This window comes from Bombyx mori, chromosome 14 (assembly GCF_030269925.1).
Source record: "Bombyx mori chromosome 14, ASM3026992v2".
In the NCBI taxonomy this organism is placed as follows: Eukaryota; Metazoa; Arthropoda; class Insecta; order Lepidoptera; family Bombycidae; genus Bombyx; species Bombyx mori.
Genome location: NC_085120.1, coordinates 7,532,846 through 7,547,689, shown reverse-complemented (window position 1 = coordinate 7,547,689; position 14,844 = coordinate 7,532,846). Strand labels below are relative to the sequence as shown.

The 14,844-nt window shown below is 36.7% G+C and overlaps 2 protein-coding genes across 2 annotated transcripts in view; both read right to left on the bottom strand.

Moving 5' to 3' along the window:
- LOC101737331 (uncharacterized) overlaps positions 1-14,844 on the bottom strand; it is a 155,563-nt gene that overhangs the window by 20,002 nt on the left and 120,717 nt on the right. The gene's annotated exons all lie outside the window — the stretch shown is intronic.
- Positions 5,055-14,844, bottom strand: part of LOC110386328 (uncharacterized) — a 73,032-nt gene continuing 63,242 nt past the window's right edge. The window contains exon 2 of the mRNA XM_062672241.1: positions 5,055-5,667. Within this exon, the coding sequence (XP_062528225.1) occupies positions 5,201-5,667 (467 nt within the window). The 3' untranslated portion in view covers positions 5,055-5,200. The remainder of the gene's footprint in view (positions 5,668-14,844) is intronic.

Below are 14,844 nucleotides of genomic sequence, written 5' to 3'. Positions count from 1 at the left end.
CGTCATGCCTATACTTTGTTATAAAATAGTGGAAGTAACATTTTCTTCAAAGTATATATTAGAAACAAAGCGTATATTACACAAAAAAAAAAACTCTGACAGAACTAAAATGAAACTATAAAAGATAAACCATAAATAATCACGTTGAATGGAACTTATTCACAAGTTTTCCGCATTACGGTAAGGTCAAGTTTCGTTGGAAAATTAGAGGAAATAGCCCAGGGGAAAGCTACGCCCTTTGAGGACGAAATATTATAACTTATGGGATGGAGGGAGACGTGCAATATTTTATGCGAAAAAAGTCCCCGGCATCATGGAATAGCGCGAAAGCTACGTCAGAGAATTTTATTTAGAGAATGTGGGTTCATCTTGACCTCGTCAGCAAAACAATCGTTTTCGGATCTGGTTCGTTTTTTATTGGCTTCGAAGACATACGAGCTCTCTACATACGTGACAGAAAATGTCCATAAGCATTGGTTGAAACAGAGGCATGACTAAGTCTCTCTCTAGTGTTGGAAAACTTACTATTTAAATATAATTTTTTTTATTAATTTAAAAATGAGATATGAGTTAATGTCTTTTTTATTGCTTACATGTGTGGACGAGCTCATAGCCCACCTGATGTTAAGTGGTTACTGGAGCCCATAGACATCTACAACGTAAATGCACCACGCACCTTGAGATATAAGTTCTAAGGTTTCAGTATACTTAGGCTGACCATAAATACTGTTACAAGAATGGTCCTTCAAGCAAGACTCGGCGCCAGGTCACAAAGCTCGGTTACGCAGTCTTGGTTGAAAACGAACGTTTCGGACTTCATCAGAGCTGAAGACTGGCCGTCGTCTAGTCCCGATCTTAATCTGCTAGATTATGATTTATGGTCAGTTTTAGAGAGTACGGCTTGCTTTAAACGCCATGATAATTTGGAGTCCCTAAAACAATCCGTACGATTGGCAGTGAAAAATTTTCCCATGGAAAGAGTGCGTGCTTCTATTGATTACTGGCCTCAACGCTTAAAGGACTGTATTGCAGCCAATGGAGACCACTTCGAATAAGCTTTTTATACTTTAAATTGTTTTATATTTATTAAACTAACACACTGTAAAAGTAATAAATGTTATTTGCCATAGATTTTTTTTTGTTTTCTTTGTAACAGTATTTATGGCCAGACTAAGTAGTTATAGCGGCTGCACCACCCTTTAAACCGAAACGCATTACTGCTTCACGGCTGAAATAGGCAGGGTGGTGGTACCTACCCGTGAGGATTAACAAGTGGTCCTACCACCAGTGATTATGCAAATTATAATTTTGCAGGTTTGATTTTTATTACACGATGTTATTCCTTCACCGTTGAAGTCAATCGCGAACATTTGTTAAGTAGGTACGTACGTTTTTCATTTGAAAAATTGGTACCTGCTGAACACCGGTGCATCGCTAGATACGAATGCACCGGACGTCATATCCTTTAGACCACGACGATTTAACATCTGCAGCCTTTTAAAGTTGTTGGTGATACTTTCTAAGTTCCAGTTTGAAGGAAATGCCGTTGTTGGAATACAACTGAGACTCAGACCTAATGTTTCAAGGTCTGCAGTGGCAGTTGCGTCATGGAATCATAGGCACAAGTAAATGCTAGTTTTTTTTTAATTGTCCTTATAGGCAGACGAGCATACGGCCCTCTTGATCGTGAATGATTACCGTCGCCCATGGACGTCAGCAATGTCAGGGGCCGAGCTAAGCCGCTGCCTACCGTTAAGTACTCTCCAATGCTTAACACATAACAAACTGTGCGTTTATCTAACGGTCCATGACAATAAAGATAAGACTGTTTAAATATCTATAACTACAAAATAACTATAATAATAAAAAAAATACCTAACTGAATTACCTATAAGCTTCCAAATTGATGACTCCGGTAGGGCTCATAATGCCGAACTTCTTCAGTACACAGAATATTATGCAAGGCTCGTCCGACTCCTCGATTTCCAATCGTTTCGATCTAGGATACATCTCGTTGAGGCATTGATCTGCTATCATATCACTCAATTTATCGTGAGCGTACATCACTGAAATTCGAGCTTCGATGGCCGAGACAATGAGAAGTAATACCACAAGATCTGGAACAGATAGTTGAATTATATGACTTATCGTGTAATCTGTTTGATCTAATTTGGTATGATTTGGTCTATTTGGGTGTGATAAAGATAGATAAAGCATATTATAGGTATAATCAGATCGGATATCTATAGTTTTAGTTTTCGAATGAACGTATAAAATTCGATTTGGTTCTAATGTTCGATCGTTGAAAAAATGCGTTCCTAACACGTAATTTCTAAAGAAAGATGCAACTTTGAAGAGACGTTTAATTTATATTAGTGGTCCCCCGGTAGTCGAAATTCGACTATAATTTATTGTAATTATAAGTTAGTACACTATTATGATTCTATTGTCAAAGACTTCGCCGAGACTACACTATAGACAAATATTATTAAAAACAAACAATATTTAATCTATTCTCAATTTGACCACAGACTATAAGCAATAAGAAAAGTTTGACAGTAAACCATCAATAAACAAAATTAAATAGTATACATGCGTGTGTGTGTCAAATACATGGTGGTGTGTATAATGTTTTTATTTATTGATTTAATGTATTGTTTATGCATAATTTAAAAAAAATATTAACATTCTGCTCTCCTTCTCTATAATATTCTCTATAAGTGTTGGAAATTTCATACTCCGCAGGGTACAAAGGGTAACAAGCAAGGGGTACAAAGTTTTTGCTTCACGTATATATTTATATTTTATTTGCTATCGAATTCTTACGCTAAAATAATGTTAAGCTGATCGCATTCTTTTGGCGGCAAGACAAATATCGATTATAAATACCCATACCAAGAACGAGAGAAAAAAGACACGAATTAGAAAATAGATATATTTTTTGCAACAAAAACCCGTGACGCTATGTGCTTCTGAATTCAGTATAATTTATTTATTTCTTTGTATTATAACAATAAAATATACTAGATGTATTTGCTTACATGCTTACATTAATAAATTCAGAAATTACATCATCATTCTCTATCCATCTGCATTAGTTCCAAGATTCCAGAATGTTATGATCGCTTATAATAACGTCAGTTACGGGTATGATAAAGGTACAGATGTGAGAAAATTAGTCCTCACAGCTGATTCCTTTAACAACGTAAAAATATAATATACGAACAGTTGGCAAGAGCTGTTCTCATTAGCAAATCTATTTTTGTGTAAATCCGTTTTCGTTTACCCAGCTGTTATCTCAAGTATTAAATTGTATAGCTAATATCCTAGTAAAATGTCTAACTTTACGATTATCAATGTAGGAAAGTTTTCCAAGAATTCCACTGAATGCGAAATACAACTTTATTAAATACTTAGCAGCCGTCCATAACTACAGGTTAGTCTAGCTTGTAGGGCAACGTTGCCTTCGGGGCATTTAGAAAGAAAATATTAACTTTAAATGGCAAAGGTGACTTTGGGATCTAGTTGTATACAATTCTTGATAGTCAGTTTATTTGGTAAAAAGAAGTTTGTACTTGAAATACTACTTGGGGATGTATTTGTTTGATGTTTCGGATACACATAAAGCTGGCTAAAATCCATGTCTGTAATACATCCTCTTAGTAGCTACTATACATTATTACCGGGTTTACCGGTCACCGGACACAGCCCACTGAGTTTCTCGCCGGATCTTCTCAGTGGGTCGCGTTTCCGATCCGGTGGTAGATTCTGTGACGCAATGCTCTTGCTAGTGCCAGTGTTAGCAATACACTCGGTTGGAGCACCGTGAGCTCACCTACACGTCAAGGAAAAGCTGATATAGCCTTTCAAGGCATAGGTAGGAAAAAAAAGCGGGCTTAATTTTATAAAACAATGATATTTCATTGTGGGGTATCGTTTGTAGACACTGTCGAAAAGGAACCTCCAAAAAGTAGTACCAGTCAATACGAGTTCAGCGGGCGTCTTCCCCATTAGGGTACGGAAACTTCGATTGTTAATTCAGTTTTTTTAGAAAGTGTTACTTACTAGTTTGAAATAAAGTATATTTCGACGGCATAGATTTTTGTAACTTGCTTACGAAAAATTGGCTTATGTTCTGAGTGACAGTATGAACTAAAATATTGGGAGTGAGGTATTTTTTGCTGTCGATTAGTAGCTAGTTGCTCATCTCTAGCAACACCAGCAGTACAAAATGTCTCCGTGTTGCATCAGATACTTCTACATACCGGAAGCGTTTACTATTTTTGAGAACACCGTTCTTTAAGATACAAATTAGTACAGCAGAACTACCGAGAGGGCTGGTGGTCGTAGCGCCGACGATCGCTGGCCCGGCGTCCCGAGGGGGAGGGTGATGGGAGAGATGTGTTCCGCTTCACTCTCCCCCCTTTGCCTTTTCATGAGTTCTGTCTCATGCGAGGCTCGGACGTGGGTTGTTGAGCGACAGGAGGTTTTAGTCGGTTCGACTCCGACATACCTCGCCCTCCGTCCCCAGTGGAGGGTGGGAGCCGGCGATTTCTTACCTCCTGATCAAAAAAAAAAAGTTCTACAGAACTAGCCCAGATATTAACCGTCCTTGAAACGTAAGCTAAATTTTAATCGAGCTAATCGTAATAAGCTTTTAGAAATTTAAAGTAGTTATTTTATAATATAAGAACATCCTCTTTATTAATGTTTTAAAACAGACTTGTTGTGAGTAATTAGATAGATCGGTGCGTTGGAGAATAGTTGTCACGCACTTCAATTTACATGGCAAAGTTAAATGAAATAACATGACATGACAAGTATGCTACGTCACGTTCTAAATACAAAATGGTAAATAAAATAAGATACCTACTTCAGATTTTTTTTGTCTTGTCTTTGATGTACAAAGAATATTTAATCAATAAGGAAAATATCTAAGGCCTCTCGGATCGGAAAACTTTTGAATGATTAATTTATTTATCAAGTAGGAACGACTTGAAGGGGATTTTTCCTTTGAAAGCTTCGTGGAGAATGCAATTAAGAATAAAAATAGAACGCTTATCGATTTTATTATGAACATAAAAAGTTGAATACAAAAGGCTTTTACTAGGAAACTCGTGGCTCCGTTATCCCAAGGTGGTTCAATATATAGTTTTTCTCTGGAATCTTCGATATGTATTTGAGTTACTCAATCATTTTGCTACCAGTCTTCAGGCTCTCTGTAAGATATCGCATAAAGCTGCGTGCAATCGTTGAAGACTTTGGCTTTCTTACATACATCGTGGTCCAAATTCATTCCGTTGATATTCTGTGCGCATGTTTCGCCGACATCCGATATCAATATCCTCGGGTCGTATCTGTGTATCGCTTGGACCCTTCGATAATAATTCTTGATGTTTATGAAGCCGTCATTGCTTATAATACCGAATTTTTTGAGCACGCAATGTATGATGCATGGAATGTCGTTACGATCTATGCGAAGCGGATATTTGTAAAGGTTTTTAGGGTACATTTCCATGAGACATTCGTTGGTGACTTTATCGCTTTTTTTATCTCTCGCATAGAGTATCGAGAGAGATGGTTCGGAGCCAAGACTGTGGGAGAACAGTTTGGTATTATAGCCATAAGACATTAAGGCTACTGATGAGAGCAGAATGATGAGTATTTCTGGAATGTTTGTAAAATCGTTTAAATATTTGTGACTATACATACCTTTTTATATAAAAAAAACACACCTTATGTTACATACCTTATCTTAAACATACAATTATTTAACCTTAACATACTTACTTCCGGTAGTACGCATTATATATTGATCAAGTTTTTAACAAAAAACATTTTTTTATAATATTTTCTTTTTTTTTAAATACTTCGAATATAAATACAAAACTATAAATGCCTCCGAATGATTATTCATATCAAAGTTCCCTTGGACTACTACAAAGGAAATTAATTAAAACTTTCTTTAGAAAAAATACTCTGACAAGCTTTGACGTTTCTTTCATTAGAAAAAAAAAAGAGATTCCTTTTGTATCGCGTCTGCAGAGTGAAGAATTCAAATTAAAATTGTGATCGAATCGAAGAGACAATTATTTGTAAAAGTTTTTACTTATAAAGTTTGAAGATGTAAAATAGTTGAATTTACAGTGACTTTTGAATAAAAAAATTTAAATTTGTTATTCGCAATATAATTTATGTTATTTTATTGGAGCTATAGTACTTTATAACGCCCACCGGTGTACCCGTACTGCGGTTTCAATTATTTCTAAGAAATACTCAACAAATGTTCACGAAAATGTTTTACGATACAGCAATAATGTCTTCTACATATATAACCTAATTGCGTAAGTACTGGTAGTGCGTTTTCTAGGTACCGTTTTCCTGCAATATCTGCTGTAGAGCAGATATGCGTTCAGGCTTAACTGACGTCATATAACTGAGGCTCCGACCTTATGTCTCAAGGTGGGTGGTGGTATACACGTTGTGATGTCTGCTGGTTACCATTTAACATGACGTGGCTAAACCCACATATTAGATCTAGCGTAAAACAAATAAGATATCATTTATAAATCATCAAATACAAAAACATATAAAGCATATAAGCATTTGTTATTAGTTATATGTATCGTAGTAAAACTTATTATGTATTTTATGTATGCGTTAAAAAAAAACAAAAAGAGCTGTCCTAATTAAGAATATTTTCAAGGCATTAAGGAAAATCGTAAAATTAATTTTTATTATACGAATGATTCGCGAAAATCGAAGAAAATAAAAAAAAGTACGGAATGAATTTTCATTGAAAAAAAAATTAAATCTAAAACTCACTTTTCATTTTTCATACAAAGATTCTAGGCAAACTTTAATTTCAATTCAATGCAGACACATCATATAAATCTCATTCGCCGTTACTAAAATCTGAAATACGATATTACCCAAAACCGAGCGGAGTATTGTTTGGTTATTTGAAAGAAAATTGTTTTATACACCACGAAGAAACAATCGGCTTTTGTTTGCTTTCGGTAAAGAAAGCAATACGATAACGTTTGTTTCTTTGGCAGGTGCATTCTAAGTTACATACCTCGAACAAAGACCGGTTTCTTTTTAACTTGCTTCATTATTGTTATGCAAGGTATTCAGTTGCAACTATTTGTAATAAAAAAAATCGTACATAGTTGAAAATTACTATTATCAATATTGTCGTCCATAATTATTATAAAATATTTTTTTGTGTATCTCAGGAATGTGGACAAGATAGGACTATCATAACAAATTACATTATTATTTTAGCAACGTTTCGGTCTTTTATTAGACCTTCATCAGGCATCTGAAAATTACACATATTGATAACCAACAATATAAAAAACAACAATTGTCGACACTACCATATTTACCATAATATGAATTTAAACAATCACTATCCTACACTGCACAATTGCCTTAGACTTAGGATAATTTGGCATAATTTGTTATGATAGTCCTATCTTGTCCACATTCCTGAGATACACAAAAAAATATTTTATAGTTGAAAATGTTGGTATATTTTGTTTATTGATTTTGTAGGCAGACGAAGATACGGCCCATCCGATGGTGAGTGGTGTCTGTCAGTCAAGGACGTCAACAATGCTAGAGGCACAGAAAGTGTATTTTTTGTATTACATAGATGGGCGGACGAGCTTACAGCCCACCCGGTGTTAAGTAGTTACTGGAGCCCATCGACATCTACAACGTTAATGCCACCACCCACCTTGAGATATGAGTTCTAAGGTCTCAGTATAGTTACAACGACTGCCTCGCCCTTCCAACCGAAACGCATTACTGCTTCAAGGCAGAAATAGGCAGGATGGTGGTACCTACCCGTGCGGACTCACAAGAGGTCCTGCCAACAGTAAAGATCTTTTCCTACCGTTGAGTATTTTAATTTACTTATGCCAGACAAAACAGCCTTTTTTAAGTCAATGTCTATGTTATTGACAATTTGAATTTATTACAAGGTGGCCAATCAGAAGTGCTTGTGAATAAATTTTACGCTACAAGTGATAGATCGTAAGCCACGTAATCCATATATGTGGGGTTAAACTATGGTATTTATTTTGGATACAAAACATTCCGATATTCAGGTTTGATTGTTACCCACAGATACAGCCCACTGAATTTCTCACTGGATGTTCTCAGTGGGTCGCGTTTCCGATCCGGTGGTAGATTCTGCGAAGCACTGCTTTTGCTAGGGCTAGTGTTAGCAACACTCCGGTTTGAGCCCCGTGAGCTCATCTACACGTTAGGGTGAACCTGAAATAGCCTTTCAAGGCTATCAGCATAGGTAGGAAAAAAAAGCTGTGTCACAAAATGCGTCGACATCTGTGGACTCCAAAAAACCGCACAGTACAGAGATAACGCTCTACAAAATACGAAATTAGCCAATTTTTGCTTTTATAAGTCGATGTACAATATTTATTGCCGGGTACTGTACGGCTCTGAGCTTCTTTCATACTTAATTCTTAGTAGACTAAAGGACTATTCGAAATACGCGCGGACAGGTATGTAGGTTAAGCTAAAAGAATTTGTTAGCACTGGTCCTAGAAAGATCAGTGTTACGCTAAATATACTACCGGATGAAATTGAGCACCTATCTATCTATTGCAATCATAAAACGAAAATTGGCGGTAGGCAGTGGCTTCGCTCTGCCCCTGGCATTGCTGAAGTCCAAGGGCGACGGTAACCACTCACCATCAGGTGGGCCGTATGCTCGTGTAGGCACAAGGACAAAAAAAAAAAAATTGGCATTTCGGGTGCAAAAATGTAATAAATGCTGTCTTCATGTAGATGCAGCAACAGCCGTCGCGAAAACATGTCCTTTTTCTATAGATAGGAACAGAAATCGTATGAAAAGTGCCAAATAAACAGAAAGGATTTTAACGTAACAAAAATTTAATTGAAAAATAACGATGCGACAAGAATTCGAGAAAGTTAAATTGGAATCAAGAGAAAACACGGCTCCAGTGTTGTCGAATTAATTTGGAGGGTATTTTTCCCCTATAGCCGTATTCTTCTCTTTTTTTGCTATGAATATTTATTGAGAACACTCAGTGTCTAAAGAACAATGGATTTTATTGTCACTCGACCTTACTGTTCGAGATTTTTATTTTTCAATTTTTGAAATTCCACACATCGTTGCTTTTCTTAGCCTGAATAGCCTTATACTGAATGCGGATCATATTTTTTCTTTTTGAAATAAATATGAGCTATATATCAGTTGAATTAGGACATCAAAGCATTATACGTTAAATTGTTTTGGTAGTAAAATTTTAAGTAGGAAAGCGGACTGTGGCACTAGTTCGCGAAAACGCTAGGAAGAAGAAGAAGAATAAAACTATTTTCTATGTTTATTCTTACAAAATCAATATGTGTGACTTCGGTTCGTACTAACAGTTTCTCATTATAATTATTACTATACGCATCAATTTGTGTCAATATTTATTAATTAAACGAGCATCTGTATTAATTCAATTAAGTAAAAACTGAAACAATTTTTATCCTTGTATCCTTATCCTTGAAATTCTTCTTTGCAAAAACTTCCTAAATCCTGTAGGAAATTCGAAAACAGCAGTAGTGTCATGGCCAGTCTCGAACCCCGACTATTCGTATGAGGTGAGCAGGAAAAATGAAAGGAATGTTCTTGAAGCAGGCACTTCTAAAATGCTGTAGCTAGCCGTGATCGACTATGAAACGTAAAGTGGCCTTCACGCTTCCTCTCGTCTCGTCGCTTCCTCATTACTGAGGGTCGTAACCTTGGTCTAGTTTCTGCACCAGCTTTCTCCAACGTTGCCTACATTCGGCCAGCTTAATGGCGCCCGGGACGCTGGTGTTTGTGGCCTCGCTTACAATGTCCGTCCACCTGGTTGGCGATCTTCCTTGACTTCTCTTTCCTTCCACGTAACCTACTACTATTCGTTTTTTCATGTTGTCAGGATTTCGTTGGGTCACGTGTCCGAAATACTTGAGGAGACACACATTTGTTCGGCGCTCCGTCCATGATACGCCCAACATTTTGCGCTAACACCACATGTCAAATGCTTCAATTCTCGATCGGTTACGGGCCTTGAGGGTCTACGTCTCAGAAGCGTACAAGAATATGGAGAAGATAAGGGTTCGCATAAGCTTTATATTAGTTTTTTGTTTATGCTGCGATTTCTCCAAATCTTCTCCAATCGCTTCACGGCTCATTTTGACATCTGGGCCCTCCTGATTACCTCTTGATTTTGTAGGCAGGAAAAAAGACATCGTTCCAGAGGAATATAATATGTATAATGTACCACTGTGTAAACCACTTTTCTCTTAACCAAATATGAAAGAACATGTTTCCTTCTCTTTCCCTCTCATTAAATCCGGGCTACGTCCAGAAAAAATATTGTACATAAAGCATACGAAATTGAATTATGCATTCTTAATTTATGTTCTCTCCGTTTGAAATAATGGGATGCTCCTAAACAGAACGTGAAATGATTCTTTTTTTTTTAATTCAGTACATTTTTTTCGGCATATTTGCTCGCTCTTCGGTAATGAAATATGGATGGAATGGAAATTTTAAGCATCCGGGTGAAAGTATTTCTGATTTTTGTTGTATTAAATAATCAAAGTTCGGCGGGATTTTTTTAATTATTTTGGTGGTTATTACTGAATCTCAATGTCACTTCAAGTATTTTGCTACGATTAGCCCGTAGCGCATGATAAAGACTCATTTGTTGAAACTACCCGCGCCTCACCTGTTGCAAACGACATATCTTTCTTGAAGAGTTAACAATCTTTCGAACCGATATTATTATGTATAAGCAGCGCGCGGACGCAAATAACAGGAACTAATGAGCATAGAAATTAATTATCACATTCCCTATTGTTCAACAAAAAGCAGTTATAGAACCTTTTGTTTTGCTTTTGCAGCCAGACGAGAGTACGGCTCACCTGATGGTAGGTAGTCATGGTCGCTCATTGCAGCTTTACTTTCATTGGTATACTATCTGTTTTACTTTTCAAACTTATCTTTCGCGGCTGAAATAAACAAGATGGTAGCTCACCCCTTTGGACCTGCAATCTGGACTACCATCAATTGTTAAGATGGAGACTAGACCGGTGGGAGTCGGGAATTTACTATCGAGACTTTATGCTGTCCACAGCTATTTTCTGTAATATCACTTTTTATATTTACACAATTTATATTTAAAAGACAACATTTCAGAAGTCGTCATGGCCTAAGGGATAAGACGTCCGGTGCATTCGTGTTGAGCGATGCACCGGTGTTCGAATCCCGCAGGCCGGTATGAATTTTTCTAATGAAATACGTACTTAACCAATGTTCATGATTGACTTCTACGGTGAAGGAATTTCTTCCTAGTCGGAAGTATCCGAGTACTTAGCAGAGTAGTCAAATATAGATAATACTTTAGTAATGCCATCATCGAAAAGGGGTAAGGAAAAAATCCCGATGAATTAAAATTAATTCTTTCTTTTCTTTCTTTCTTTCTGTCTTCTTTCATTAACAATATGTTATTTTGAAATTAATCAATATCGAAGCAAGAGACGTAAAATTTCTGATAAAACTTCTACTGGAATATATATGTTCTTTAATGGGACAGACTGACTGACAATCGCCGATCGATTGTGGGAAGAATTTTTCTTTTGTCCCCTGCCTTTTATTAAGCATTTGCAGATAAAACGAGTAATCCTTTGTTGGTTGGTGACTGAGGAAGGGACCTCTAAAGGACAATAGAAAGGTATGAGTTTGCGGTCAACATAAATTACTTTCGAAGGCCTTCATAAACATTTATTTTGAGGGCAAATAACTGACGGCATTTCTGTTATTTGGTTTAATTTATTCTTTCATTTAGTCGATTTTTACTGATTGTGGAATAAAATCCCGGCAGACTTCGTAGTGCCTCAACCGAGAAATAAAAGACGTAAACTTTTGTATAAAATAAACTTAAAACAAACAATAGGAACCCGTCCGTCGGGGGGACACATCAAAGGAAAAACAAGGTTGTTATTTTTATTTAATTCCGAGCATTTTCATATGTATCTACCTTTTAAACCTTCTCTGGACTTCCACAAATAATTCAAGACCAAAATTAGCCAAATCGGTCCAGCCGTTCTCGAGTTTTAGCGAGACTAACGAACATCAATTCATTTATATATATAGATAGATGTCCATAGTAGAATTTGTATTAGAGCATGGTAGAAATACAGAAGATAGTAGAAGTACAGTTATGTGAACTTGTGCAGTGCAAGCGACATCACACCAAATAAGCGAATCTGTTTAATTACAAGATGATATTTAATGTCGCATATTTATATGGTCCTTTTTGCGGTTTTCTTTGACGAGTCGTAGACGTAATTAAAAGTATTTTTAAGATTTGTTCTTGCCGTCGTCCGTGACCGTTGGCAGGGAGGTGTCGTCAGATGTTCGTTACCGCGAAAATTGTTCAGCATTCGAATTAAAGGTATATTAAAAAAAGAACACTCGGGGACTTCCGGAGTAAAGCTAATGCATAGCATTTTTTATCAATTTATGCAATTATAATTAGACAATAATAATTTAATATTAAAAAAATAATAAAATAAGACTACGCTAATAATGAATGAATGTATTGAACGCGAGTTACATGGTAGGCGGAGTGGGGGTGTTAGGTTTTATTTTCGTTACGGAATTTATTGATTCGGTTGCCGCGCTTAAAGCCCGCTATAAAAGCTATGCAATAATTTAAAAAAACGAGATTAAAAAACGTTAAAAAATTAAAATATTTTAACATTATTTTATCGTATCGTAACAGTATTTTATCTTATAAGTCCATGTTTGATAAGGATTATTTTTTTAAAGAGTATATGACTGAGTGACGTTAGCCGATACGAGTTCACTGTGCGTATTACCTGTTAGGATGATTCCAATAAATTGAATATCCCGGAAAGAATTTCGTGTTCTGACACATTCGTTCTTCTCAGCTTGCGTTACATAATCAAGGGTTAATAAATAAATAAGCCCTCCGGGTTCGACCTAATTCAGTGGTCCTATTATGGCTCAATACGTGTTTCTAACTTTCCTCGGAAAAACCCGATGAAAAGATTAAGCTTATCTTATACTTCCGAAGCATAGGTTGATAACTTGTTATATTTTGTATTTGGTTCGTAGCCCTGACTGGATCCGTAGTCGAAATAGCTTTTCTATCATTTATGGATATTAGTGAAAGTTTTTGCGACGATCTTTTCAATATTAATGACGGCTATTGAACTTCACTAATCGTATTTCAGTACTTTTTTTACTGGTGGTAGGACATCTTGTGAGTCCGCGCGGGTAGGTACCACCGCCCTGCCTATTTCTGCCGTGAAGCAGTAATGCGTTTCGGTTTGAAGGGTAGGGCAGCCGTTGTAACTATACTGAGATCTTAGAGCTTATATCTCAAGGTGGGTGGCGCATTTACGCTGTAAATATCTATGGGCTCCAGTAACCACTTAACACCAGGTGGGCTGTGAGCTCGTCCACCGATATAAGCAATTAAAAAAAAACTTTTCATAATGTCTTATTATGTCTTACTGTCGTCCATGACTACTAAAGCGTAAAGTATTCGAACGTCGGAGATAATATTATAATAACAACAAAAAAAAAAACGTGAGATTAAGCCGGGCAAGTAGTATTCGTTATAATTTTGGTACATTCGTTTATACAATATGTATTAGTGATCTTGTTAGTATATATTATACTAACAGTAATTATAGCTGTCTGTCAATCTGTCAATGTCTGTCAATCAACAGTCCAACAGTCCAAATACGAATCCTCAAGTTCTTCGGTCACATCACTCGTAATGAGGACTCCATTGAGCGGTTGGTGGTGCAAGGTAAAGTCGAGCGCAAAAGATCTCGCGGACGATCTCCAGTACGATGGACCGACCTCATAAAATGTGTGACTCACTCCAACATAAACGATTGCTCTCACTCTGCGAAACACCGTGCCACATGGCGTCGCATCGCGAGAGCATCGGTATCGCAGGATCCAACTGATGCATGACCACGACCACTCTGTCAAGAGTGTACGAATAGGAACAATTATAGCTGAAGTCCACATATTTCGTAATTAAGTGTAGAAGTGCAACGAAAGGAATCACTGGAAAACGGGCGACAGCTTCCTTTGAATATCATACCAGCATAATGCGATCGTCAATTAAGTTGACTTGTGGTAACGCATGCTGTGAGTCCGCACGGGTTGATGCGTGTTGTTGCCGCAAAGGAACGAGGCGGTCCGGCTTGATGGATGGGATAGCCGTTAGACTATACTCATACAACTGATGTTTGGACCTCATATCTCAAGAAGTATATATACATTATTTTTCTAGTTAGGGGCTAATAAATGGGCAGTGACCTCATTCCATCTCAGTATACGAAATATTGTACTTTTACGAATGTTCATTTTTGAATTATGCTAATCCACAACGTTCCAGTTGAAACTGTTAACAGATTTTGTTCTATTATAGTTTGTTGACTCGTGCTCTGTTTTTTCATTGAGTCACGCCAGTTACTTGAACTTTTATCGGCTTAACTTCGTCAGGGATGATTTAGAGTACAAAAAAACAAAAAATAAGAATAGCTTTATTGCGTTTTGTCATTTTATATCGAAAACAATGAAATAAGTATAAAAATTATTAAACATAGTGCATATTCATTTTTAATAAAGTCCACATATGTAGCCATTTAGTGTACAATCAAATATTGAACCCTTTGACTGCTACGAAGGTCACCGGTGCCTTACGTGGCGAACTAAAGTAATTATGTCGATTTCTGTTACCAAGCGCCTGGCTTTCGCGGCAA